The sequence below is a fragment of the Fulmarus glacialis genome, unplaced genomic scaffold (assembly GCF_000690835.1).
Source record: "Fulmarus glacialis isolate BGI_N327 unplaced genomic scaffold, ASM69083v1 scaffold22882, whole genome shotgun sequence".
In the NCBI taxonomy this organism is placed as follows: Eukaryota; Metazoa; Chordata; class Aves; order Procellariiformes; family Procellariidae; genus Fulmarus; species Fulmarus glacialis.
In genome coordinates, this window is record NW_009198751.1 from 1 (window position 1) to 27,957 (window position 27,957).

The following is a 27,957-nucleotide window of genomic DNA, read 5'->3' on the forward strand; positions in this document are numbered from 1 at the left end:
TCGTGAGACTCATCCCACCATGTTTCCTTTTTCTCCTAGTTCAGTTTGTCAGGAAGTCCTAAACCAGCAACAGGGATGAGAGAAGAGGCTGATGCCAGTGCTGGCACTGCCACTGAAGTGCTCATCTAACCACAGCGCTTAGGTTTAATGTGGTTTTTTTGCAGTAAGACTGGCTGTACCAGTAAGTCTAGTAGATAACAGTAAATGCTAAGTTTGTGCTGATCTCTTTCTTACCATCTAGAATCTGACTAAAAGCTTTTCCTCTACCAAATTCACTTTTCAAATTCACTGCAGTGTTTTTGCAAAAATAGTATTTCCTACAATTTTAAAGATAACATTTTGAATATCTAGGCAGTACAAAGCCTTATTTCCCAAGTACCACTAACCTTTGGAATCTGGTGTTACTTTACGTCCAACAACAGCATAAGGTGGTGTGTTTCTAACCGTGTTTCCTTTTGTGGCTTAAACAGCAATCGGTATGTCTGTCCCTGCTCCTACGCTACCGGTTGGGTTGTGTGAGCACAGCTGCCGACAGCTTTGCCGTGAAGTGACTTGGAAGTCAGTCAGCAGATGCTGTTACCCTTCCCCTCTTCAAAGGAGGAGCTGTTTCTGACCGTGGCTTTCCTGCTTTCTCAAACTCCGGCAGATCTTGAGAACAGAATTCAAGCAGAGGAAATATCAAACCAGGGACTGGAATTATGTGATTTTTACAGTCCATATTTAGTAATTCATGGAGCTTTAGGGCTGTTTTTTATCACTGGCAACCCACATTTTCTGCAACAGCTAGTTGGTGATTATCTTTGCAGGTTGATGATATTCTCACATGGTGTAAATGATTGTAATAACATGTATCCTAAAGTTGTTTGTCAGTGGTTCCTCCGACCAGGTGAAAGTTAACTGAGACAATTAATGACACATTCAGAATTATAGATGTCTGGATCACTGCTCTCCTTACCAATTTGCTCATGACAATAGAAATATTAGGAATGCAGTATTTTTCTAAAGATACTGTGCTTCTGATATACATGCAGGTTTTAGTCTAATAAAAAAAATACTTTTTTTTTTCTTTCTATATATTGCTAACTTGGATAAGGGACACTTCTCTCAGGAATGTACCAACTTTGATATTATTACCCTATTTATTGTTCTTCTTTTCTCTTCTACCCCATACTCCAAAGGAGAGCTTATTCTTAGGAGAGCCTCGTACATCACTTACATTAGCAAAACTCCTAAACACAGACCTATTTGTGACTTTTCCAGATTCAGCCTGCATAGCTGTTAAAGGAAAAAAACCCGACGCCTCCTCAGCTTCACAAGCTATAAACCCCCAACAAACCACCACTCTAATGAGATCTACACAAATGTCAGCAAGTTATATGAACTTCCACTGAATTTACGCTTTCAGTACTGCACGTAGAACTTGCTGAGTAAATAAGCCATCTCCTTCTAGTTAGTATTACGTCTAGGAAGGAAAGGCATGATACTGACTAGAGGAGACAGCAGTAATGTGCAGGGATTTACTGTTGTCTTGGCTTTAGAGGGAATGGGTTTTAGGCGGGTTGGGGTTTGAGGTTTTTTGCTCTTTGGTTTTTTAACTGTTGTGTGTGTGATTTTGCACTCTTGGTTCCTGGAATTTGCTTCCTCTTAGAGATGTCAGTTTCCAAAAGTTCCTGCAGGATCCAACCTGTCTTCAGAAACACACAAAGACAACATTTTTACTGGATATGGCCAGTACTCTCTAAGAAGCGTGCTTATTAAAATATACTGTTTTGATCTGTTATTTTGAAGTCTGCATAACTTTCTCCATCAATGTTTTTCCCCTAAGTCACTTTAAACCATCCTAAAGGTCTTGTTATTAATCAGCTTCTAGCAAATTCCTTAGCCCTTTATGCAACACCTGAGAATCTCATGTAAATATGTTTTTGCACATCTATTTGTGTAAGTTGATTTCCCTCCCCACCCCCCACCCCCCCAGCCCTTCCTTTCAGTAGATTCCTTTTGATTTGTTTTGGTTGGGGGTTTTTTTGAGAGAGACATTTTTAAGCTTTATTTTGGAAGCAATCCTGTAAATATCAAAAGTTCTCTGAATATGTATATCATCAGCTATATAAGGTGCTAGCTTTAGAGAGTGTATTTTGGTATTAGTTAATGTATTCAAATCTGAAAAGAAATGCTCTGCTTATGCAGCTTCCATGATTGCTATTTATAGGCTTCTCATCTTCCCTGTTATTGGTAGGTGTAATTAACAAGCCATCACTGGGAATTTTCCTAATCACGAAAGACTCTTAGTTGTAAGTACAAAACGGTCTACGCTCAATTCTGAGTAGGCAGAAATGAGGATAATTTATGTCAGATATCCTATGTCATGTTAAATCCATGACCCTTTCATGTCCCACTGCCTTCTGCATCCAGTCATACACATTAGGAAAATTAGGGTTTGGTGAAAAAGAAAGTTTGTCCAATTTAAAACAGCTGGTTTTGCCAGCAGTAGAATCCCTGTTTGCTTGTGTTGTCAAAACCTGCCCTCCCAGAAACCCTGTCAGCTACCTGGTATTTTTTGCCTTTCATTGGGAAGGAGCAAATGCGTTTCCGGTAGTTTGCTGATAGTCAACACCACAACCTACATGTCCTCTTGGTGCATTTAAGAGGCAATTCCTTCATGCTTAGTAATCTTTGAAATTTGTGATGTTGGGGGTGACTTAAATTTCCGTGAACCTGTTTAGTTCTTCAATTTCTCTGAATTTGAAAAGAGGGAAAATATTGCTTGTGTTTAAAGACAGAGGGGGAAGGTGCCCTTGTGTACATTTTTTTCTCTTAACCTGTTGTTAGCTTCACTTTTTTAAGTAAAATTTCATTGGAAGTACAGCACTTCGGAACGCTCTTACAAAGTCACCATTTTCTATTAAGTACTTTTCCTGTTGAATAAGATAATGTCACACCTGGTGTGGGCATGGGAGGGAGCGTACAACAGCAATAAAACCCCCTGAACCTCCCTAGCTTGCAAGGGGATTAAAAAAAAAAAAAAGGGAGATTGTTCTTCCAATAAGCTGTTTGATAAAATTTAGTTCATGTTAAATTCAGTTTCTTGGTCAAGAGTATTGAATGAATTCAAGGTTTCAGATCATCGAAATAGAAATATGAGGAAAATTTTGTTGGCAAGCTAGACTTCTGGAACAGAAAACAAAATTAGGATTTATGAGCTGAATGGGAAGCTAGGGAGATACGCATTGGCTAAGAAAATTTTTCTTCCTCTGATATTTAATACCTACATTTAGCCACAGAAACTTATTTTATTTAGAACTTTATTTGTGCACATTCCCATATAACCCTTAACCTTCCGAGTTCTCCTGTGAGCCAAACGGTATTCATTTTGGTAATAGGAAAACTGAAAAGAGTGTAGGCTGCCCTGCTCAAGGAGTGATACCCTAACAGCTACAGAGTGGTACCACCTGCCTCTGGCTACTTGTCCTTTATGCCGTCCTTTAGAATATACTCTATCGTAGACTGTCATTGCTTGGGGTGAGGTGCCAAAAGACCATCTGAAGCTATAGGTTCTGTCATTAAGAACAATTATCCTGCTAATGCTTGCTCTAAGAAATCCTTTTTCCCTGTTATGGTGATGACTATAGGAACCTTCAAAGAAACATCAAAGTAACATTACAGAAAGTTACAGTTCTCATCTCACCAGGTAGTAGAAATTCTCTAGAGAAGCCCTTTAATTCTTGAGTTCTTTATTTTTGGCAGTAGCTCTGTACCGGCTTAGTCTGGGTGCTTGGCTGTTCGCTGGGGTCAACCCGCAAGTAGCTCTTCAGTTGAGGTCAGTCATATTCTCTAGGTTTACAGCTGTTTTTCTGGAACATAACAACAAAGTTAACAGTTTTTAGTGGACAGATTTCAAAATGATATGGCACAATTTTATTGATCTCTAGCTGGCAAATTCAGTGGGTAGGGCCTGAATTAGAAGAAGTAAAGTTTCTTCACTGGAAATGACTCTTATCGGTTTGTTACTCTGAAGTTTATGCCACTGCTAGTACAGTTTGATTTATCAAATAGGGAAAAAGTAGTCTTCATTGTGACAGTTCGGGGTTTTCAGGTACTATTTTTATGTTATTACAGTCCAGCGTTTACCTTGCTTCCATGTTACGACTTTTGTAACAAATTGGACTACTTTCAAATAATCCTAGACTGCAAAACTTCCTGATGCTTCACTTCAGCATGAAGGAAGTATCAATGGGAAAAGAGCTTTTGGCTTTCCGTGTATTGTTAAATGGATTTTTAAGTCTGTTTTGGAGACTTATGTAGCCTGGTTTGCAGTGTATTTGAATAAATTTGAATAAACAATTGGTTTCATATTGCTGAACCAGAAGCAGAGCTGCTGATGTGAAAAAGCAGACCCTGACTTATGTAAAATTATACAACTACATAGGAACTGATGCAAAATAAATCGTGTGTCACCTTTGTGATGATTTTAAATGGGCAGGCTTATGGAAGTGGTAAGAGTTCAAGTTGTGGTTTAGTACAATAAGTAACAATCCAGCATTTCCTATATCTCAAGTAAAGGTGATCTTTGGATCAAGTTGTGCGTTTTGGTAGTGTTCTTTGTTTTCTGTTTTGACAGTTGCTGGAGAGGAACTCTCCTGGGTTTGTATCACTGAATTTTATGGACAAACGTAGCTCACTAACAAGGGGGATGGAGAAAACTATTCCTGTTTTCGTTGCGTGCTGTGAATTTAAATTCAGAAAGATAAGAATGCTGCAATACAACTCAAAAGCATATGAACATAGCAGTTACTTACAAGAAAAAGGGTACTTTTTGAGTATGAAGGAGATTCATTTTACAAGATTGTATTTAGAAGATGACCATATGTGTAATCTTATTTCAGATGAAAAAAGCCACGAAGCCTGATGCAAGAAATTGAGATTTGAGAAATCACTTTTGATTAAATTGTATATATATCTCTGATCTATCTAACCCTTAATAGGGTATTAAGTGTATAATAGTGTAATGTGAAAGAGTAGGAGAACTGAATGGTGATGTATTTAGTAATGTTATTTGCAATTAAAAACCCTGAGGAAGGGTTATGGTTGTATGATCAACCTTGTATAAAAATAGTACGGTCACCTTGTCCTTTGAAATTGATTTTGCTTGCCTTAAAGGAAATATCTTTAACGTCATCCAGCCTGCTGCAAATCATTCACTCGTACAGGTGGACATTATATTATAATTCTTTACAAAGTAAAGATGATGATGGGATTACTGGTTCTGTAAAGATATCCCTTTAATATCTTTAAAAGAAATTATGGTTGTCTGTTGTGTCACACTGCTGGAGGATGCAGTGCACAATATGTGCTGTAAGGGAAGTTTTACATCACTTTAAAATATAAGCAGCATTTGCCTTTATAAGCAGTAGATTTATTGCCAGAAACGAATTCCATCCGCAGCACACACTTCTTAATATGTTAAAATGAGTAGCTTTGGCTTGCTTTGGTTTGAGATCTGAAAATGGTTACAGCTAAATCTGGAGGTAATGTATAAAGAGATGTAAAACACTGTAGAAACTATGAAAGTGCTTGTCTGAGGGAGGGAAATCTGGGGCAACGGGTGTGTTAAAGGACAAGAAAAAAAAAATCTAAATTAGATGGGAGCTCCACTATTTTTAATTGCTTCTTTTTGCGTGACTGACTTTATTTTTTCCCTTATTTTTTATATTCACAGCTTGCAAGTTGTACCTCTTCAGATGTTTTTATTCAATAAGTTTAACTTTTGACAGTGGGGGGGTGGGAGGTCAGGGGTGTTCTTTGTTTCTTGTTTTTCATCGGCAGCTTTTTAGTTCCATTTCTGAAAGGTACATCTCTCCCAGCAACAGGAGCGTTTAGTAGCTGGTGTTGGGCTTGTCTTTTGCATTGACAAGTGTTTTGACTTTCATGCCTTGCATGTAAAGCTTCTCTTTGGAAGGGTTACGGAGCCGGGAAATGTGTAATAACATGCAAAGATGTGTTTCAAAGCTAGTAAGCTATTAACAATGAACAGTGTGTTCTACGGGATAGTTACATTTATCCTGAAACTGTACTAGCACATACTAGTAGTATGTTAGTCAAAAGTGATTGGCAAAATTGTAAAATTTTAGTCAGGTGCCTTCAGGAAGAAAATTAATAGTTTTGCATTCTCATTTCTCCTCAGAAAACCTGAAAAAGGAGTCCAGTACCTAATTGAGCGAGGTTTTGTGCCAGACACTCCAGTTGGTGTTGCCCACTTTCTCCTGCAAAGGAAAGGTCTCAGCAGACAGATGATTGGAGAATTTCTGGGAAATCGACAAAAACAGTTCAACCGGGATGTATTAGAGTGAGTATTGTGTGTGGGGAGGAGGTAAGCATCTTTTAGTGTTCAGGTACAACATTTCATCAAGCTAGAGGTAGTAATGGTCTCTGAATGTTTTGTGCTTATGTCTGGATCTTGTTCTGAAGGAGGGGGAGACCAGACTCTAAGCGTTAAGAAAGAAGACATGCACATAAGCAAATATTTATTTCTTTGCTTTCCAGCTAAGTTACTGTTTCTGTTATTGATCCAACAAGATACTTACAAGGATTTATATTCCCTGTAGTCATGTACATTTACTCTAAATTTATGTTTTAATTTCATTGGCGTTGGAGTATGTTATTTCGAAGTCTTTTTCTTCCTCAGGCTCTCTAATAATTTACTGAATGAAACAAAATAATATTATATGCAACATAAGGCTTCATCAGTTACAGAACATGAAAATAATTATTACAGCCAAATGGCTCAGATGTTAGATAAACAGGGATTTCAGCTTGTACAGGCATATGCTGACAAGATCTATACAAACTGTTCTTTTCCAAAAGATTAGATAAACAAAAACTGTTTCAAAACCCAAAGAAATTCAAAGCAGAAAATTAGACTTTTAGCAGGTTGGTCGTAAATTTCTAAACCTTACATACCTTACATACGGAGTAGACCAAAAAAGAAGTTGCTTTATTTTAAGAGGGTGTTCATTTAAAACGCGTATTCTTTTGGGGCTTTTTTTTTTTTAATCTGATATACTGATCTCTAAACATGAATACATTTTAGTCCAGTTCTGTTCAAGAAATTGTATAAAAAATGTAGTTAGATGTTTAACAAAAATGCTGAGAATGAAAGCAAAAAACCCTACATCTTGCCCGTTAAGGAAGACTAGGAAAAATTCTGACCACAGGTTTTAACCAGAGTATAATGAAAGCTGTACTGAAATTTGCATTAGTCTATAGATGCTGTCTTTCCTGAGGACTGAATGTTGATATGTAATATTGATACATGGCAAAAATTTTAAGGTTATGGTATCGTGATACAAAGTGTCTGCCAACACCTTGTATTTTCTTTGCATATTTCTTATAGTCTGCTCTCACTGGCTTCATATTGCAAAGATGTTGGTCACACTCTCTACAGTCATCCTGATCTTACTATTATGCTGTCAGAACTTATGTATCTCAAATTGCAAACTTGAACACTGTATTAATACAGCTAATGACATGTGTACATATGCCGTAGACCTTTTTTTAGAGGTTTTCTCTTTCTTTCCTGTGCCTTGTTAAAGGCTGCCTTATAGTACAATACCCAGCAGAAAGCAATAGAAAAGCCTCTGTAACAAAGCATGCAGCCAGACTTACAATACAGAGCAACAGAATATGGCTTGGTTTTGATGCAATCCTTATTCAGCGTGAGTCATTATTAGCTACTTGTAATGATCATCTGGATTTTGCAATTATGAGTCAGACTAGCGTGAAGACTTTCCAAAGAGTGTGTATTTTCTAATTTTTTAAAAGAAAACAGTACAGGTCCAGGACGAGATGATTTATAATCTTAGATGATGCATTTTGTGATCTTGAACAAATTGTTTGCCCTCACTGTCTCAAACAGACTAGCAGAATATGGGTGAGTAGAAGTGTGTCTCTGCTAAGCCAGATGCTGTATCTGTGATGAGGTGAATTGTTAAGAGTAAGGTCATAATCACCTACCTACAACCCCACAACAATCCTTTTATTGAAATTAATCTATTCTTAAATAAGCTGTTTCAGCTATGCTTTGGCACAAGGAACACCCTGTAAGCGGTGCAGTTCTGTTGATAGTGTTCTGAACCTTCTCTGCAAACAGGAACAAGGTATTTTTTCTTTAAAAGAGACAATAGAACAGCATTTCATCTTAAATATCACATTTACAGATTGGAGGTAGATTTTGTTGAACTGATAATAACTCCAGGTTGTTACATAGAAAAGATATTTTAACAGATGATCCTTTTCCTGTTACACAATTCAATTTCAAGTGACTTGCTTTGATTTGTGTTCAAGTTTCCCAGATCCTGTAAATTAGGGCGTTTTAACTGTTTGAAATCTTCTTTTCACTGGAGCTTAGAAAATATTCGAGTAGCCTAAATTTTTGACCAAGAGCTGCATTCTGGGCCTACTGTAGTTGCTACCTGGTGGTAGCTCAAGTGTAAAAGCATTGTTTGGGTGGCGTGGGGCTGGCATAGCTGGCATTGATGTTGTTGCCCTGGCCAACATTTGGGGCACATCAGATGCTTCCCAAAGCGCTGCTGTTCTGCAGTGAGCCTCAGCTTTCTCTCTCTGCCTGACCAGGGAGTGCTCTACGTAACAGAGATGTAGCTGAGGATCTGACCTCCTACTGTGTCTTCACTTTGCATTAGAAAACGAAAGTACAGTTACTCAAAGAAAGAATAAAATAAAACCACCATAAAGAACACTTAAAAGTGAGAGGGAAAGCATGACATTCTGTTGCTCTGTATGGGACTCCATCATTTCGGTCCGTTACACTACACAGTTATATGCAAGAGTACAGGCAAGTGCTACAGCAGAGAACCAAGGCGGTTGTAGCAGTGCTGACCCAGCAAGTGGTATGTTCCACTCGTCTTGCCTAAATTTTGTGGAGAGGTGGTAAGCAGGGGATAGTTCCCAGGAAGAAGTTTCAATTATCTGCCTCCCTGGAAGTGGTGAAGCTTAGCTGCTTCTTGTTTTTACCTGCCCGGGACATGTAACAGTGAAGATGTGGTCGTTCGGCACAGGCTTATTCACCCGGAGTACATATGTACTCAAGTTCTCCTGCAGTGACTAAAGTCCATTTAATCATGCTCTCTTTGTCATTGTGATCATGATATTATTATCAAGAATTATAATTTTGTTAACTATTGTTAACAAAAACTAAACAAATGTGTCTGATCTTTCTTACTCCCATGTTTTCATTCGCTGTAATGACCTAGCTAAAGTATCTTGTTCCCGTTTTTGTCATTACATATCCACTAGAAAAGTTTTGTTTACTATTTTGAAATTTTTGCAGAAAAGTACGGGTTCCACTTAAGAACATTGACCATGGTGTTTTATCTGCTGTCTCCATAGTTCATACAAAAGATTGTTTAAGACCCCTCCCCATTGTGTTGTTGGCCAGCATGTTTCTGGAGGTCCTTAATTGCACTCATTACTTCATTTTGACTCCAACTTGTCTGCACATGTGCTTTACACCTTTGAAGGAGAAAAGAGCTTTTGAAAGTGTTACAGAACTTACAATAGGTGGGAAGACTCTGAACATTATTGCAGAACTGATAATAGGTTTTTAGGTGTGGATTGGAAAGGGTGTGAAAAATGCCAAGCCTGTTTGTTTGTTTCCTCGCGCTTCTGCGTAAAGGGAAGAATATTCAAGGCAAAGTGAATAAATTGCTTTGGTATTAATCTATGTTAGCTACAATGTTACTAGAAGAAAAATGTGAGGTACTCTAATTTATCATTGTATAGCTATACATTTAAGAAAAGGCTTTTAAAACTGGATTGTGCTTTTTTTCTGTGGTTTCTGCATTATAGTGCTGTTACTTGCAGTGACTCATGTCTGGTTATTTAAAAACTAAAAGCTAAGTTTAAAGAAAGGAAATTTGTAAGCTTCTGATTTTAAAGTAGTCTTTAAACAAAGTGTTAGAATGACAGAGTTCACATTGTTGATTATATTACACTGGTTTCTTTTTTATTTTTTGTCAGCACTGTATTTTCAGAGCAAGAAAGTAATTATTTCTCCATAAATATTAACTGAAAGACATGGCAAATGATGAGGAGGTGAGAATTACAGTAATAGTAAGAGAGTATCCAAACAAGATTTTTTTTTTTTCCCTCCGTATGTAAGAACATTCCTAGACACAGAGCCATTTTGTACAGATTATTATGCTTGCTGCAGGCTGTTGGATATATGATATTTTGAGCAGTATAAACTATTTATTATTATTATAGGCATTGTAATAATTGATTTGTTTGGAAGCACAAAACCAATAATTATTCTTGGCAATGGTATGTCACTTACATTGGTCAGACATTTGTCATTCCAGCAGTTCTTCTGTTAAAAAAAAAAAAGGGCCTGCTTACATGTACACATTCTCATTGATCCATTATTTGCAGTCCTTCCTTCACAGCTTACCTGTAATTATTCCAATTGCTGCTGAATAGTTCAAAAAACTCTGTGAATCTCTACAAGAGATGGAAAATTGAAAGGGTGTTTTTTTTTGTCTCGAAATCTTACCTTTGGTACTGTGTTGTTAGAAATTAAAAGACACAATGACAATATGTTTTTATCCTAGTTGTGTTGTGGATGAGATGGACTTCTCAACAATGGAACTGGATGAAGCACTCAGGAAATTTCAGGCTCATATCCGTGTTCAAGGAGAAGCCCAGAAAGTAGAACGGCTCATTGAAGCTTTTAGGTATGATGCTGAAATAAATTACTCAGTCACCAGAAACCTGCTGTTGTCTAACAGTCAAACTGGAGAACTGGGAAAGCTGAGCATATCTAAGTTACTTCGCTGATTATTTGCAGTGTCCTTATGAGCTCCATACAATTTCAAATACAGCATGTCGTTTGTGGTGGTTTTGCTAAGTGTGAAATAGGAGGTTTTATTTGCTGGTGCATGTATGTCATGTATGTATGGTTCATGTATGTCATTTGTATCAATGTAGTAAGGTTTCTCAATTAGAAGTTCTTTCTGGCATCAGTTGCAAAGATATTCAAGAATTTTTGAATGTCTCTAACAATGTATGTCTCTAACAACGTATTTGGATATAATAGTTTATGTGAGTGGAATTATAAGACCATTTACATTTTAGAGTATATATGCTCTCAACCTTTCATCAAGCATTTCAAGGATAGTGGAATAAAGAGCATTAACTTATTAATACTAACACAAGCGTACTTTGTCCAGGGCAGGATGAGATGTAAATCATCATGTGGCAGTAAGCTAAAATCAATGCTGTATTCTTACCTGGAGTTAGAGGTATTACTCACTGAAAAAAATGAAATACTGAAGTTATTGTAGCGCAGAATCTGTACGAAGTGAAGTTACAGTGGTAGTAGAAAACAAAAGCCTTCCATATTCTAGGATTGGCGTATGAAAATATGTGGACGGAAAGCTAAATATATGTATGGAATGTAAATAATAGCTTGCTCAGCCTCTGGAATGTAGTAGTTGGTTTATTTGGTGGAATTAGAATAGTAATTCATAGCTCTGACAGCTTCCCCTCCTCGCTTTTTTTACAGCCAACGATACTGTATCTGCAATCCAGGTGTTGTGAGACAATTTAGAAATCCTGATACCATCTTCATTCTAGCTTTTGCCATCATACTGTTAAACACAGATATGTACAGCCCAAATGTGAAACCAGAACGCAAAATGAAGCTAGAAGATTTTGTCAAGAATCTAAGGGGTAAGCAAACTCTAATGATGAAGGTCATGAAAGCTTTTCCCTGTAACTGTCTTTGGAGGGACACTGTATCTTCTGGGAAAAAGGCAAAATACAGGGCACTTGATTCTGATTTCACCTGACTTAAAACTACTGTCATTTTTACAGGCTTTAGTTATTTCTGGAATAGTGAAAACAGAATTAAGCATATAGTGTTTTTCTTATCTTGTCAGGTCCTTTTATGCCCATATATGTATATATATAAAGGAACAGAAATCACTATGCCATGATGAGAACTATTGGAAATAAACTAAAGATTTAAATTCTCCGTAGGGAAAAAAAATATTCCAAGTCCAAAACCTTCCTGAAGGGTGCATGGTAAATAGCACAGAAATTTCATTTTGATTTCTTCATTGGTGTATTTTCTGATCAAGAAACTATTTGCCAGGCTATGGCATACCTAAGCTTGCAATTAGATTGCCAAAAAAATACAGATATTTTTTCAAATTTCTATCTCGGATCTTTCTATCCTGGTTCTTTCTGGTGAAGAAGAACAGATTTTTATGAAGTATCAGCTCAGCCAGTGCTCAGCTCTGCCTAAGTAGAGCTGAGGAGGAAGATCGTGCATGAGGAGATGATACCTCCTGTTGTTCCGGGGCACTCAAGGAAGAATGGATCAGACAGCATTTACCCTTTGTCACAGAAGAGCACTCAGATTTTAGAGAAATAAAATGAGGCTGAAGTCTCCATCCTTTTTTTTCCTTTACAGTAGTTTGTGCCCATGAGGAAAAAGCAGCTTTTACTACAGTTCCATTACTATGTGTTTGTGCGAAGGCCAGGAAAATTGCCTGCTCAGCCATTGCAACCCTCTCCTCTTCCTCCTCCTCCTCCCCCTGCTTTTAAGCACAGAATAAGCACAACTTAGTGCACAGTCCCTCTTCTTTTGGTAACAATGGATGTAGCAGCATGGTAGCAGAATAGGCCCTCTACTGCAGGCACCAGCAAGTACTAATGTATTGTTTAACAGCCATTTTCTCAGTGATATCTAAAAGTGGGCTGAATGGCAGAAACAGAATCGAGTTGCTTAATATATAAAAATATATTGTCGCGTCTCAGATGCATGGCAGTTTGTATTCATGTGTGCATGTGGTACTTTCATTTTAGTACTAGTAAAAACAAAATACTTGTGGTGTTCTGGAATTTCAGATCTTGAAAATGAAAGTCCTGTTTGGTGATTTTATTCTCTTAGATTTATATAAGACAGCAATGAATGATCTATGTTTAGCAGATGTTTCAGCTTAGCAAAATTTAACTTAGTGTTGAGATTTTGTCATGAAGTCCACAAAGATTAAAAAAGGCCTGATATTTCTTAGCATAATACTACAGTTATATTTGTTGTATTAAATGCAGTATATTCTCTCTGAGCTCCAGCCCGAATGCCAGGAATTTCTTATTATTGTAGGCATTTTTGTAACAGGCTACCTTGCCTGTAACTTTAAGTGACTGGATCGGAAAGGGTGGTCTGTGGAAGACTTGCTGGTGTGGAACAGAACAGAGACATTTTTGCTTGCTTCTAGTTGCAAAGAAACTGTATTTTATCACAGTATTTTTTTATGTGAGCAGTTTGTTCAACTGGGTGACAAAATATTTTGACTTCTGAATAGGAAATAAGAGTTTATTACTTTAAAACCTCTTTAAAAAAAATAGACATGCATCTCTCTGTCCCCAGGAAATCCAGCTTTAAGTCACTTATTGAAATTGGACTCCTTTCACTGCTATTAAAAATTCAGGATCAAGCATTCAAGACACTGTGGCATTTGTTAGAATACTGACATGCCAAGGATAATCACACAATGCTAAACAATAATACTGTAACTAGGCTATTTTGTCGATTTGTTTTTCCAGAGTAAATTAATTGTTTTTTAAATCATACAGGAAATATTGGTTAAATTAATTTTACTGGGTGTTCATAAGGTTCTCTTGTACGAAATTATTTTATGAGCAGTGTTGAGTAATATTGGGACAGAGGCAAAATGGAATGGTTGTTCTTCCCAGTGGTATACTCCTAGGAGGAGGTCATATGGAGATTTTAGTGCCTAAAGGGTTGTTTAACTCATTTGAGCTTTGATACCAAACAGAGGAAACTTAAAAGAAAAAAAGAGAAGAATTTACATAGGAAATTAGCCTTTTTATGGCTTAGTTTTAGATTAGAGTTTTAAAACAAAAAAACAAACCTGTGTAATTTCCATCAACGTCTTGGCGTATTGGGGGCAGCAAGCTTTTGGACAAAAATCAGTGCTTCAGTAACGAGTAACATAACTTCTGCTGCTTTGGTAAGGTAGGCACAAGAGCAGCACAGGAGATCTTAGCTGACAGAGTACTGACAGCTATAAAACCAAACAGCATAAACAAGTACATCAGCAGAATTAGGCAATGTTGGCATTACTGTTAGCAGAGGAAACAAAGATTGCCCATGTTTTTATCCTCTCCTTGCTGAGAAGCCTACATTGCTGAGAAATAGCAGTGTCTGTTAGATCATTCAGAGCCAGACTGATAATAGAAACTGTTGGCTTCTGCAGGTGTGGATGATGGTGAGGATATCCCCCGAGAAATGCTGATTGGGATTTATGAGCGAATCCGCAAACGGGAACTGAAGACAAATGAGGATCATGTATCCCAAGTCCAGAAGGTTGAAAAACTCATAGTAGGAAAGAAACCGGTAAGTTCACTTTGTGCTGCCTGACAGTTACTAAGGAGATGTAGGGCAACGTACAGTATAGAATAATACAGAAGTGTGTCGCTTGGAAGTATAAATTGGTTGATGAAAGGCAAAAGGCAGAAACTGTCAAAATAATAATTTGCTGTAAGGTTGGTTTTAATTTTGGAGTATTCACAGTGCAGATCAATTTTGTTGTTGCAGTCTGGTATTCATGAGTGATGATGTTATGAGTCTTAAACTCTTTTCTCTATGTGAAGCTTTACAATACTGAAATACCTGCATTCTAGGTAGTTCTCATGTTTGTTTCAAGAGAATTGAAGTGTTTTGTTAAAGTGATGTTGTACAGAATTGTATTTCAACATTTACACTATCAGTTATATCTCCATAATTTACAAGAGTAATAGCGATCTTCTGTTCACGTCAGTGTCTTTCTCAGCTTTGCAGCTAGCTCTATGAACTGGTATTTGTAAGGGGAAATTGTGTCATTTTGTCTCAGAACTTATCTGGAAATCAGGTTCCAGGGATTCTAGTGCTGGGTTTGAGCATCCAAAGATACCTCTTGCTTTGTTGTGGGAAACATCCTGAAATACTTTGCTGTATAAATTAATCTTCAAAGCATCTGTTGGAAAAGGAGAGAGAAAAGGAAGGCCACAGCATTTTTCCCTTTGTTTTAGGAGCTGAGTGAACACAGATATATTAAGACCAATATTTTACATGCTAACAATGGTATCTAATGTGGAGAGGGACAATGGATACTCAGCCTTCCTGAATTCAAGTCCTAGAGTCATCTTCTGAAAATCTTCGTAGTAGTAGTCACAAAGCCAGCCCAGAACAGAGCCAAAAAAAGACTAGACTGGCATGTTTTTGAAGTTCCTACATCAGTTTTTTTATCAGCTCTGGGGAACTTTACTGCAGCAGGGACTGATGGGCTGGGGGATTTTTTGTTAAGAAAAAGAGCATGGATCTCAAGATTCTCCCTATTGCTTTTGAAGAGCTTTAAATTGTAATCTCTTCTCAGATAAGCCTCAACATGGAGGGGGGGAAGGGAGTGAGGGACCACCAAAAAAAGAAGAATTTACTTCTGTTTCGCAATCAGGAAATATTGAGGAGATCTCTTGGAAAGAGCAGAGGAGAGAGAAAGCAAAATTTCCTTAATAAAAGCTTTTACATATTTTTGAGGAAAAGGGAAATAAATATTCTGAAGTCAGTATTTTGCAGTCACTTATGCTTTCATTTGAAACTTATTTTCTGTAATTGTTTGGGGATTTAGGCTTATATATAGGTTTCTGTGGGAAATGTTTTTTGTTAATGGTTCTTTTTTTATTCAGGCATGTGGCAATTCAAATCCTAAAACTAATCCTGACCTTGTAAATTAAATGGCATTAAAAAAACAATGCCCTCAATGGAGTCCTAGGTTCAAGGATTCTTCTGTTGAGAGACTTTTTAACTGTGTGAAATAAAATTTAGGAAACAGTCAACAGTCTTTATTGATAGAAATATTTGTTTTTACTTTATAGGCATTTAGTCATAGTAAGTCCATGACGTATTTACTTGCTATGATACAGTACTGTGTTTCTCTGAAGTTTAACGAACTTGTATATGTCTTTCTACTGTAGATTGGATCTCTGCATCATGGACTTGGTTGTGTAGGTATTTCTCTCATACTCCTTCAAAATTTATAGTCATTTTAACTGCAGCATTTTCTTAAATTGGCAATAATGCATTCTATTACATTTTAACTTTTTTAAAAATTGGACTTCTTTCAAGCAAAATTTTCCTATTGTTGTAGTAATAACTCTCCAAAGTATAACGATTTTCTTAAAAATATATTTCCCAGAGACTGCTTAATTTATTGCCAAGAGTTTTCTAGACCTTTTTTTAGTACACTTTTTATGCATTTCAAATGATATTATCACTGTAGAAATTAGATAGCCAGTAAAGAATAAACAAATAAGTAAAATTACAGTTGCACCTCACCTTTCCACCTGGGCCCTGGTGTGTTTATTCTTTCTAGTCCATTTCAGTATTGAATGATACTCTAGAAAAATATTGCCGGTTAATTTAACAGTTCTCTTCTGAAAGGTAGATGAACACAGAAAAATATTGATTCCAGATTTAAGTTATAGGCATATTCAATAATAATCCTAAAACTATTCTTCTAATGCAGTGTTCCACTTACTTTAATTTCTTGATAACATTAGTGCTAGTAGTTTTGAACAAAGAAACCACCTCATAGCAGAGGAGTGCATGTAGGGCTCTGAAATATACAAATTTGATCCTAATGATTTTTTTTTTTTTCTCAATTATAACTGCACTGTGCATTAGCATCTTCACTAAGGACAATCCAGAGAAGGAACTTAAAACTTTCATTTGTTTTTTTCAGTCTTCTATTTCTTGCTTTTTCTGTGTAAACAATAAAAATCATGCAAAGCTAGCTTCATATTCCTAAGTGAAATACCTGTCATTGTTTCATGGATGCATGTCTAGCAGTACCACTGGACTGTAAAAACAAACTGAAAGATGTGACCTTTATAAAATATGGTGGAAGGGAATCTTACTGGATCATCTATTGCTATGAGTGAAAGCATTGGCTGTAGTTAAATTTCAATACCAGAGCTCCCTGTAGTTGTTTGCAAGTTCATAGGTTCAGTGACTACCCCTGGGTTTTGTTGTCTCACTGTAGCAAATCTCAGACTGCCACGTGCTGGGGAAACTAAGTCTGGAGGTAGGAGAGGATGAGAACATGCAACGTTTATTCCTGCCACTTTTCACTGAGAACCCATGTAAGCTGTTCAGTTACCAGAATAGCCTGAAAATAGAAAACACTGATTTCTCCAGCATTCTTCACCACACTGGCTCCTTTAGAACATGTCAGATTTTTCCTTAAATACCTTCTCCTTGCAAGTTCAGGAAGGGTAATTAAGCTAATGCCATAGATAAATTAAATGCTATTACTGTTTTATCTGCTATTAGTTTAGTTATTGTTGGATTTTGGGGAAAAACGGGAATCTCACCAAATGACTTGATAACCAAACAGGAACAAGGGCAGATAGTAAATACTAAACAATCCTAAACTCTTTTTCCCCTCTTTTTTTTTTTTTTTCTTTTCATTTTTTTCCCCTGCTCATGTAGAGGAAGAAGCAGCACTAACAGTCTTCGACTGTTTTTCTTTGCCTACTAAATCTTGTCATTCCCATGCAGAATCAGGAATAAAAAAGAAATATAATATATAAATGAAATATATGTCTAGTTACCAAAGAATATTCTCTACTTCAAATTTTTGAAGTTTAAAAGATTTCTTTTAATGTTGTTGACAAGATACCATCATTTGCATTTGAAAGAAATGAAGTCTCACTAGGTTGAAAACAGCAGCTTTGGAGATAGCTTCAGCAGACATTTCAAATAAGAAAATGGAAAATTATTCTTGGTTTTCTTGCCACCATGAGAAAATAAGCCAGACTGAAAATGCATTTACTTTTTCCTGATGTCACCATTTCCTTGATGTTGGGGAATGAACAAACTGATTTAATTCAGTGGCTGACAAAACGTAATCTACAACATCAGTGTATCAGTCTCACAAAAGCTAAAGCTGCTTTGCATCCTTTCTTCTAATAAAGATATGTAAAAATGCTCAGGAAAGCAAACATCCTTTGCTTTGAGCTCCCACTTGCTTACTCTTAAGTTCTTTCAAGGTTTTATCATTTCACAAAGTAAAACTCTATCCCCAGTAAAACTTCCATTGGCATCCATATACAGGAATGCAAGCTGTTAGAGAATATTTTATGTAAGAATTTTGATGCAAGTTTGTGGCATATAAATCTTTATTTTTCTGTTGTCGGTCCTTTGATAAAAAAGTCTAATGGGCTTAGAGGTAAAAATATTTGAAGAATTAAAAAAAAAACTCTGGGTATGAAAGATGCTCTTTCTTGGCTAAATATTGCTATATTAACCATGAACTTTGGTATTATCATAGGTCCTCTCTCTACCCCACCGGAGGCTTGTTTGCTACTGTAGGCTGTTTGAAGTTCCAGATCCAAATAAACCTCAGAAGCTTGGATTGCACCAGCGAGAAATATTTTTATTTAATGATCTTCTTGTGGTATGTACTTTCAGGTGGATAGACTTCTAGTGAGGTATTCAGAAATGCCCATCTCCATAAAATCAGTGGCATTAAGTTGCATAAGCATTCCTAAAAATAAATATCTATTACCTGTTAGTCTGTACTCCAATAATTTTGGGATGATTAAGATTGAAATTTTCTTAGTTTTCTTCATTATAAATAATTTGCTTTTAAACTGAAGCCTTTTATTGATTACTACACTCTTTTGTAAGAAAGTGCTTTCATGCAATAGCTTTTACTATAAAGAACAAAAATTACCTCCAGTTTACCCATTTCCCTAATGGATAAACGGAGACATCCTTTATTCTGTGAATAATGAATTCAGGTTACTTGTGGAAAAACAAAATTACATACTACTTTGTATTCCCCAGATGTTCTATGAACCAGACATGTCTATTCATTGAAATAGGAATAGGATATGTTGAAATACATTTTACAGTTGACTTTATAGTGTGACCCAGTCTTTTGAAAAACTGACATACAAAACTAGCGACAGCTTGGAATTATTTGGTTGATTTACTCTTAAAAATAGGAAAATTTGTTGCACTCTGTTTGGAATGTATTTGGCTGTTACCTGGGAACTAAGAACTAAACTAAATATTTCATGTTTTGTTACGAAAAAGGTATGCTTCAGATGCACAATTTTATTGTGTGTAATTTTTGCATACCTTCAGACCTTAAAACGAGGAAGTAAATTAAAAAAAAATTACTCCTTTTGATTGTGAGTATCACCTCCTAGTTGTAAATGTGAACTTGGGTATAAAATGATGGAAGATTGTTGTCTTCGGGTTGCAAGTTTTTTGTCGTTTTTTATTACTTACTCAGATGTCAGTAGTTTTATCAAACTGTTTTGGGAGTAATACAGACCAAATTTGTCAGTTCTAGTAAAATGCCATCACCAAATTTAAAATTAGAAAGAACTAGTAAAAATAAACCTTTTGGTTTTGAAGAGAAAGAATGATTGCATTCACACTTTAGGAGAACCCCAAAATTGATGGTAAGTAGTAGTATGTTACTTCTATTGTAGCAAAAAGTAAAGATTTCCACAGACTTAGAGCTTTTATTGAGACAGGTGCTATACAAATCATAGGGAAAACGGGGCATCATTGGATGAGGTAGTGTAAGACAGTGTTTGGAGGTGCACAGAAGTGAAGCAGGCTTGGAAGGTCACACAGCACATAAGAATAAGGGCTAAGGTATGGAGAGGTCCATAGGCATGTCCTGCCAGTAGTCAGCCTGTAAGAAAAAAGCGTGAAAGAAAGTGTGGTAGCAGCTAAGTTTTTTAAAAAGGAAAATTTAAACATATTTACATTTTTGCTAGCATGTTCACATTTACAACTAGGAGGGGATACTCACAATATGATGCAGGTTGTTTTTTTTTCTGGACTTTCAAGAAGTAGAGTTCTGGAGAATAGAGAACACAAAGGCTTTGTATCTGGATAAAATATTAAACCTTCTGGTTAAGAGATACCAATGCTTCAAAGCTAGCTTTGTTTCTTCAGTAGTAGTAGATTAAATACACCAGTTGCATTTTAAAAAAAAAAGGGAAAAAATTACAAGTTCATCTTTTCTGGCAGATTATAGCTTGCTTTGGCATAAAATGTTTTCTTGTATGCTAATTCTTAAGAACAATAATTTTCCACAAACACATATGGTAAAAGGGATATTTAACTTTGTTTATTTGATACCTTTCAGGTGACCAAGATTTTTCAAAAGAAGAAGAACTCAGTCACATACAGTTTTCGACAGTCCTTTTCCCTCTATGGAATGCAAGTTCTTCTTTTTGAGAACCAGTGTAAGTCTTTCCTATCTTTTTAGATGACCATTTTATTTATAAATAAAATAAAATAAAAACTTGTGTGAGTGAAAGGGATAGACAGGACTTGCTGTTAGATTTTTTTTTTTTTTTTTTTTTTGGTTGTAGTCAGAAGCCAAATCTAGCCAAATGTGTTGTTTGTGAATGCTTGTAAAGAATAGAATGTTTGTAAAGAAACAAATATGTTATATCTGTTGCTGAGTCAATGGTACAGTTAGCTGGAACTGAATATATGATAATAAATAATAACTATTATAATGGTATGTGTAATTCAAAGCACTATTTAATTTATTTTCCTGATTTTTATCTTAACTTTGTGCCTAAGTAGTGTACACTCATTCAAATATAAATACAGAGAGTCTGGATTAAAGCTTGTATTTTCTGACACCTTTGTTTATGTCAATTGTAATCTGCATCAGTCCAATATTCTTTTTATCTTTAATGCTTGTCAAGATTAGTCTCAGCAGACAACAACCCAACAAAAAGCAAGTAGTTTGCTAATGCTCCTGTAGATTTTAAGCCCAGAGACAACATCAGTAATAATGTAGCAGAGCATAGTTGTTTGTATGGTACATAGAGAGACAGTCTATTTGACCTGACTTAATGGTTTGTAAACCAAACCTTGACCTTCATGATAAATCAGATACAGTTCACTGTGACATCCAGTATTTTCTGTGCTTTTTCTGTGTTGAGGAAAGCTTTTAGTTTTCGCTGTGCTTGAGAATGTGCTCCAATGCTCATCTCACTCAAAAGAAGTCGCTGTTATTGAGTCAAAGCATCCAGAGATTTCAAAAGGGAAGATTTTTGTAGAGCTTATAGCAGCGATGTAGCCTGCAGGTTATTTATATGCGTACACATTCATTCTCTCTCTCTTGTACACACATTATATGACATAAAATTCATTTTAGAGAGGAAGGCCAAATATTTCTATCCTGGATTCTACTAAAAATAGAAGAATATATAATTCCTCTGATGTCAAGTTAAATAATTTTTTTTAAAAATCACGTAAGCATGCTAAGTAGAAACACTTTATTCAAATAAACTTAAAAATATCTATAGTGGAACTAGGAGTAAAAGGCTGGATTCGTCCCAGTGAACTGGAGGCATTTTAACTGAGACACTTAAGTAGACGTAGTTGGGCTCCTAAGGTGAATTCACTACAGTGAATCAGTGAGCTGACTGTACTTCTAATACCGGTGCCTGTCAGGTGGTATGCAGTATTTTCCAATTGGGAAAGAGAAGTATTCTTCCCCTCTGGTTTGTAAATGCATATTCTTGGTTTCCCCTGTCCCCAGCAAGCTCTGGGGTATTTTGGCTGGAGCCGTCATGCTATTCAGTAAATCTGTGTGTAGCAGCTGTCAGAATCAGTTGGGTTCAAGTGAATAAAATTCACTACAGCAGAAGCAACAAAAGTACGGTATGGCTACTGGTGAGGTTGAACAAAATGGTTGGCGTTGATGATAGAAGAATTGACTTCTAATAATAGAAGTCAATTACATTGAGGGATGGATGAGCTCCAAAAGGGAGAATAATGTCATTTATCTCTAGTAAATAAATAGTCTATAAGGGAAGTATATTTCACATTTTCAGTCAAAATCACTGAAAATATAAAGAGCAAGCAGATCACTTTAGAGAGAGTGTATATGAAACCACTAAATACATCAGTATTTCCTGATACTTAATCAATAAGATGTAGAGAAGTATCTCTGGTAATAAAATACTTTTGTTTGTTTAGTATGTGGAGATCTGTTGTTCCTTGTTCATATGTAAGGTAGCCCATGTGACTCTGGGGTTATCAAGTTTCCTTGTTCAGTTTCATAAACACTTTTTTTTTTTTTTTTCCCCAAGTGGTGCACTTTCTAGAGCTGTTTGCTGCATATCCAGTTTCAGTGTTCAAAACAGTACGTGCTGTTTTACCATGCTCTCCGCCTGTTAGCTTGCGTAGCACCAGGCTCCTCTGCACTTTTGGCCATTTGGCTGTATTCTGAACGACAGCAGCTGCAGACAACTTGAGGCGGCTGTCTTTGTTGGAAGGTAGATGCAATTGTCATGTGGTCAGGAGAGGCAGATCAGCTATACATTGCTTCTGTGCAAGATTTTGGTATCAGACCCTTGCAGAAGCCCCAGATTCTTGCTTTCTCCTTCCCCTCTGTACCCTTTGAAGCTCGTGGTAGTTGGCACCTTTTTTCACCTTGAGAATGGCAAATGGACTTGCTTCGCTTGTAGTTGCAAATTCGATTTGGAAGTTAAGGTTTTAAAAAAGCATAGCATTTGCACTTGTTTCTCAGTATTTTAAGTCTGTATATTGTTGAAACTTAATAACTTTGAGCAAAAGACTACCTTACATCATCTGCTGGTTCTTGGGAATGAATTTTTAGTACATGGGAGCACTTGAACTTCAGGTTGAATACTTAAGTAAATATTTGAGAGCTTTAGCAAACCAATAAGGTCAGGCAGTTGAGTAAAAGAAGACATTGTAAATTAGAATGCACATTTTAAGATTTTCTGACACCCCGTTTCTACAAGTCTGTGCTTCAATCAAAGGCTGACTCTGTTTTCTACAGCAGAACATATCTTCATTATAAGCTATCTTTCTGTAAATGAATCTTTTATCTCAACCAGGAGATATTTTTGACGAGCTGTTAAAATTTGCATTCTCAGGTGTGCAGCTAGAAAAGAGGCAAAGACAGTTTGCTGAAAAATCTGCCTTTTATTGTGAAGATGTCCATAATATGGGCCAAAAGAGGGAAAAAAAAACCCACCACCCTTTTTACTTCCTCAATATGTAATTTCACAGATAATTTTAACTTTTTTTTAGAAAAAAAAAAAAAACGAAAGTAGGATGTCCAGGGACACGACTTAATAGGAAATACTAAAAGCTGTACATGCTAGTGTGTTGTCTTCCTGCAAACGTTAAGTTAAAAGTATAAGACAGTTTCTAGTACTTAAGATGTATTCAGGTAGTCTTTACTCAGCAAAACTTTGGTCACAATTGAGTAAGGTAGGTAATGGGATCTGCTCCATGAAACAAAAATTACGCCCTTTCTTTTTTTTTTTCCCCTAGGATTTTTCTTTTATATTGTACATTGTACCTTAAGGGTAACAGCAGTATAAAGACTATCTTTCAATACTTATTTGGTGTCTTGACAGTTAAGTAGTTCCAATGTATCGTAGGGATTTTCATTCTAATTCTGTGCTTTTAGACTTTTATTTCTCTGACTTTGTTCCCCATATGATAATACTAGTAAAAAGCCTTCAGTTGTGGGGGGGTTTTTTGTTTGGTTGGTTTTTTATAAAAAGAAAAGTAATTGGAATAATCAGAGCTTAGTTTTTCTTGACTCTTTCTTCTAGATTATCCCAACGGTATTCGGCTCACATCAGCTGTTCCAGGAGCAGATATCAAAGTACTAATAAATTTCAATGCACCAAATCCTCAGGACAGGAAGAAGTTTACAGATGATTTGAGGGAGTCAATTGCAGAGGTTCAAGAAATGGAAAAGCACAGAATAGAGTGTAAGTACAAAGGTACATATAATAGAGCATTTTCAAGCTAATCAAAATAAGAAAATCTTGAATGTGTGTATAACCCATTAGAACTCTTTGAAAGTTCAAAATAATGCAGGTTTTTTCCATGGCTTTGATTCTAGAAAGAGGAAAATCCCAATGATACGTTAAGCCCCAGCTGAGTTCATTGACTATTATTTACTGCAGTGTAGCTGCAGTGGAAATTTAGCCTGGACAAACTGCAAATAGCAAGGGACAGAGGAGAGATGGATTTGTAATTTGTAGTATAAATCACAGTAAGAATTTTAGGGATAATTTACATCACTCTGAAATTCTCAATGATGGCCCTTCAAATAAATTTCACTGAATTTTTCTTCATTTCCATGTTGAAATTCCTGTATTCTCTCAATTAGGTAGCCATAGTACAAATTTATATACTTTGCTGGAAGTTACGTGAGTGTCTAAACATGAAATTTTATCTTTTGTTTTTCCAAAAGAGGAATAGCCTTTTATCCTGTATGTTGTAATATAAAGCTGTTAGTATAGGGTTGAAGTTCCTCTCTGGCATTTAACAGTGCCAAAATGAACTCTTACCTATTATTCACAGTAATATGTGATCACATACAGAAATTGTGATGTTACCATGTCCTCCATTACAGTCAATAAATATGAATTGCAAAATTCTCTTTGTTTCAGCTGAGCTAGAAAAACAGAAGGGTGTGGTGCGTCCAAGCATGTCTCAATGCTCCAGTCTGAAAAAAGATTCTGGCAATGGGACGCTGAACAGAGCTTGCCTGGATGACAGCTATGCTACTGGGGAGGGGCTGAAAAGAAGTGCACTGAGCAGCTCCCTTAGAGACCTGTCTGAAGCAGGTAAGCACTGCCTTCATTTCCTTGTTCTGACTAGTGCATGCAAAGATGTGTGAATGATGCCTATAAAGCCCAGCTCACAGTGGGCTTTCAGAACTAGTAGTACTGAAACGTCAAACATTTTAAATAGCTTCTCCTCCATAGTTCGTGTTTAGTTTCTGTTTGTTTTTTACCCTTGTTCTATTAAGCAACCACTATTTGAAAGCATTTAAACCGTTGTAGATTGCTATTTATACTTTTAAAGGAGGGGGAAGACAGGGGAAAAATTTTAAGTGGTTTGGAAAGAAAAGAAAAGAAACTGGTCTCTGTGTAATGACCGCTTTCTGTGTATTTTGTGCTCAAGTGTACCTGTGTTACCACATTGATGAATGAAATTGAGTGAAGCCCTACTAAATTCTGCCTAGAGCTATGTAATTCAGATACAGTGTGTCCCTGATGCTCTTTTATTGTTTTGTAACTCAAGATATAGTTCCCAATTCTTGCAGAAGAGGTTGTTGTGAAATACTATTGCCAATATAATAAAGGAGGCCCTAGTGGACAAGAATACTGATATCCCACAAAACCACTGATGTGTTTTAAGATTTATTAACTGATTAATTTAGCTAAAGACTGGAAAAGAGTGGTGGTGTGATTTTTTAGCCAAAGAAAAGCCAGGGGAAGTTTGGTATGTTTTTATTTTATGGTTTGCCTTGGTAATACACAGCTGGCATACCCATGTAATACAGGCTACCACGGGTAGTAACCTTGTCTTTCAGTGTTAAACGTGATTTCTGTCATTTACAAGAAGTCATATCTGAACACCATGCCCACTATTCAGAAAGTACTTCTGGGGATAGAAGCAACTTTTTTTTTTTTTTTTTTTTTCCTCTTCAGTTCATAGTCTGTGTTACATACTCTGATTTGAATTGCAGTGATGATTTACAGTATAGTCATAATTTCAGTACTGTGTATAACTTTGGTAGTAGACACCGCTTATCTTTTTCCTTTTTTTAACTAAAGAAGAGATTTTAGCTATGCTGCAATAAATAAAATTGTTGTAAACTGAAATTATAGCCTGTGTTTTGTGGGTATATATATGTGTATACAAATATGTAGAGAGTGAGCTCTTTCAATTATTTTATTCTCTGTTTAGGCTTTCATACTCATATGTCCATTTGCTTCATTTGAAAGACCTAGGACCTTGATCCAAAATCAGGCTGAAGTTGAATATTGGTGCTTGACTGGCTTCAGTAGATTTTAGATCAAGCCACTAGTCTTCACCTCTGTTATATGTCAGATTTGAGGATACTTCTCCATCCTTTTTTTTGTTTTGTTTTTATTTCATTAGAATGAGAACTACCATATTGTCGAATATGTGAGTTCAGTGGGTATCTGTATCCATAAATGTGATTTCTGATTAATTTTTTCATCCCATAGGAATTTTTCATCCCTGTCTTTCAAACATTGCCATGTATTTAAATTCATGTTATGGGTTTTATGCAATAAACAAGTATTTGTAATCATGAAAACATTTCATGTTTCAACAGGGCATGCCTACAATTGGCATGCTTATTACTGAAAATAACTTTTTTCCATAATAAAAAGTAGAAATCACTCACAGACTGCAGGGTTTATCAATGAGTTTGTTAAACCCAACTAAACTTAATTTTAACTTTAACGAGTTGAGAATTATGGAGAGTTTCTGTTTGGTCTTGTGCAGTGCAACTGACTTGAGAAATTACATACCTTGTATTTGCTTTGCTATTTGGTATAATTTTAATGAGATTATACATGTCTTTTCTGCCTTTCCTCAGTGAATAGCTTGCATGCGAGGCTGGTTGTGGTTTAATATGGGACAGATGATCCATAGAAAAACAAAGAAATCTCTTTCAGTTAGCAAGATACTGCGTCCCAGTGATTACACCGTACTAAATTGCTTCTGTAAGAGAGTACTGAGTTAGGTTGCCTCAATTCTTCTTTTTGTGGATGAAACACGGGATCAAAAAGGAGGAGGAACAAGAGTGGTGGGACTGTGTGTGGGTATGTGTCTTTCTGTAGGAAAAGGCATGATGAAAGTAGAGAGTTCCTTTCTACATTTAAAGAGAAATAAATCTAATAAACATGAGAAAAATGCCTGGTTGCATATTTATGCAGTAAGGCAGATAATTGTCCAATGAACATTGCAAAAACAAATTGAAAATTTTTAAATATTTATTCAATGAAGGGAAAATCTGATGGAATAGCATTTTGGTTGCACGGTATATGACAAAACTGTTTGAGAAAACATTCCATTACTCTCTACCAGGTATCACAGTAGTAAATGGTGGCTGTGGAAAGTGACTTTAAATTTCTCTCTCGGAAAAGAGTGATGATTCGTAAGCTTCTTAGATCTAATGCATGTTGATACCCTGAATGATTCTGACTTCTAAGCTGTAAACCGTAAGGAAAGGCAAGATTTCTCTGTCAGGAAACAATGTCAGGAATCGTTTCCTGATGGTTGTTCTTCCATGCGTTTGCCATGATAGCTTAAATCATAATTGCAAAAAAGATGTGAATGAGGTTCTTTTGATTTTAAAGATAGTATTGTTCACTGTGGATTGACAGTTCTTTCCATGGAATAAAAAGCAGAATGTGGCAACCAGCTGTTCCAAGATGTGAATATGTCAAAATATTTAGTGCTTTATTTTTCTCAAAAGAAAAATACATCATTTTTATTACAGATTCTTGAGCTATAGTCAAGGAAGAACTGAATTGATTTATCCCAAACTTTGAAATTCTTAATTTACATAAAGATATTAGAAGACAGACAAATTCTAATGACGTTAAAGCTGACTTTTACGGGTTCCGATAGAATTTTGGACATTTCACCACTTAGTCCATATACAATTACACAAGTAGGTTTACAGAAAGATGTGAAAGGTGTGAAGTCCCATTGTGGCCATTAGTATGTGGGAAGAATTATTTGGTCACTAAAGCAGAGCATGGAGGATTAGACTGGTTGCATTGCTGATTGCGTATCTCTCTCAGGTTTCTTGACTGATTTTAGGCTAGTCAATCTGAATTCCAGTGACTTTGAGTTGCTGGGGGACCCAGTGCTTTCACATTGAGTTTACAGTGGTGAGCACCTGTGGAAATCAAGCTTTATTCTCCCCATCCCTAACCTGTAAGGTGGAAATAATATTTACACACTGCACTGGTTTAAAAATTGTAATTTTATGGTTTGCCCTGGTA

The 27,957-nt window shown here is 36.2% G+C and overlaps 1 protein-coding gene across 1 annotated transcript in view; it reads left to right on the forward strand.

The window, feature by feature from the left end:
* Positions 1-4,618: 4,618 nt before the first annotated feature.
* LOC104073320 (IQ motif and SEC7 domain-containing protein 1-like) overlaps positions 4,619-27,957 on the forward strand; it is a gene marked incomplete at its 5' end in the record, with an annotated part of 29,467 nt that continues 6,128 nt past the window's right edge. Inside the window, 10 exons of the mRNA XM_009573038.1 lie at positions 4,619-4,806; positions 6,182-6,343; positions 10,623-10,745; positions 11,576-11,742; positions 14,298-14,437; positions 16,054-16,083; positions 18,411-18,536; positions 20,253-20,352; positions 23,725-23,886; positions 24,574-24,750. Coding sequence (XP_009571333.1) covers positions 4,619-4,806; positions 6,182-6,343; positions 10,623-10,745; positions 11,576-11,742; positions 14,298-14,437; positions 16,054-16,083; positions 18,411-18,536; positions 20,253-20,352; positions 23,725-23,886; positions 24,574-24,750 — 1,375 coding nt within the window. The remainder of the gene's footprint in view (positions 4,807-6,181; positions 6,344-10,622; positions 10,746-11,575; positions 11,743-14,297; positions 14,438-16,053; positions 16,084-18,410; positions 18,537-20,252; positions 20,353-23,724; positions 23,887-24,573; positions 24,751-27,957) is intronic.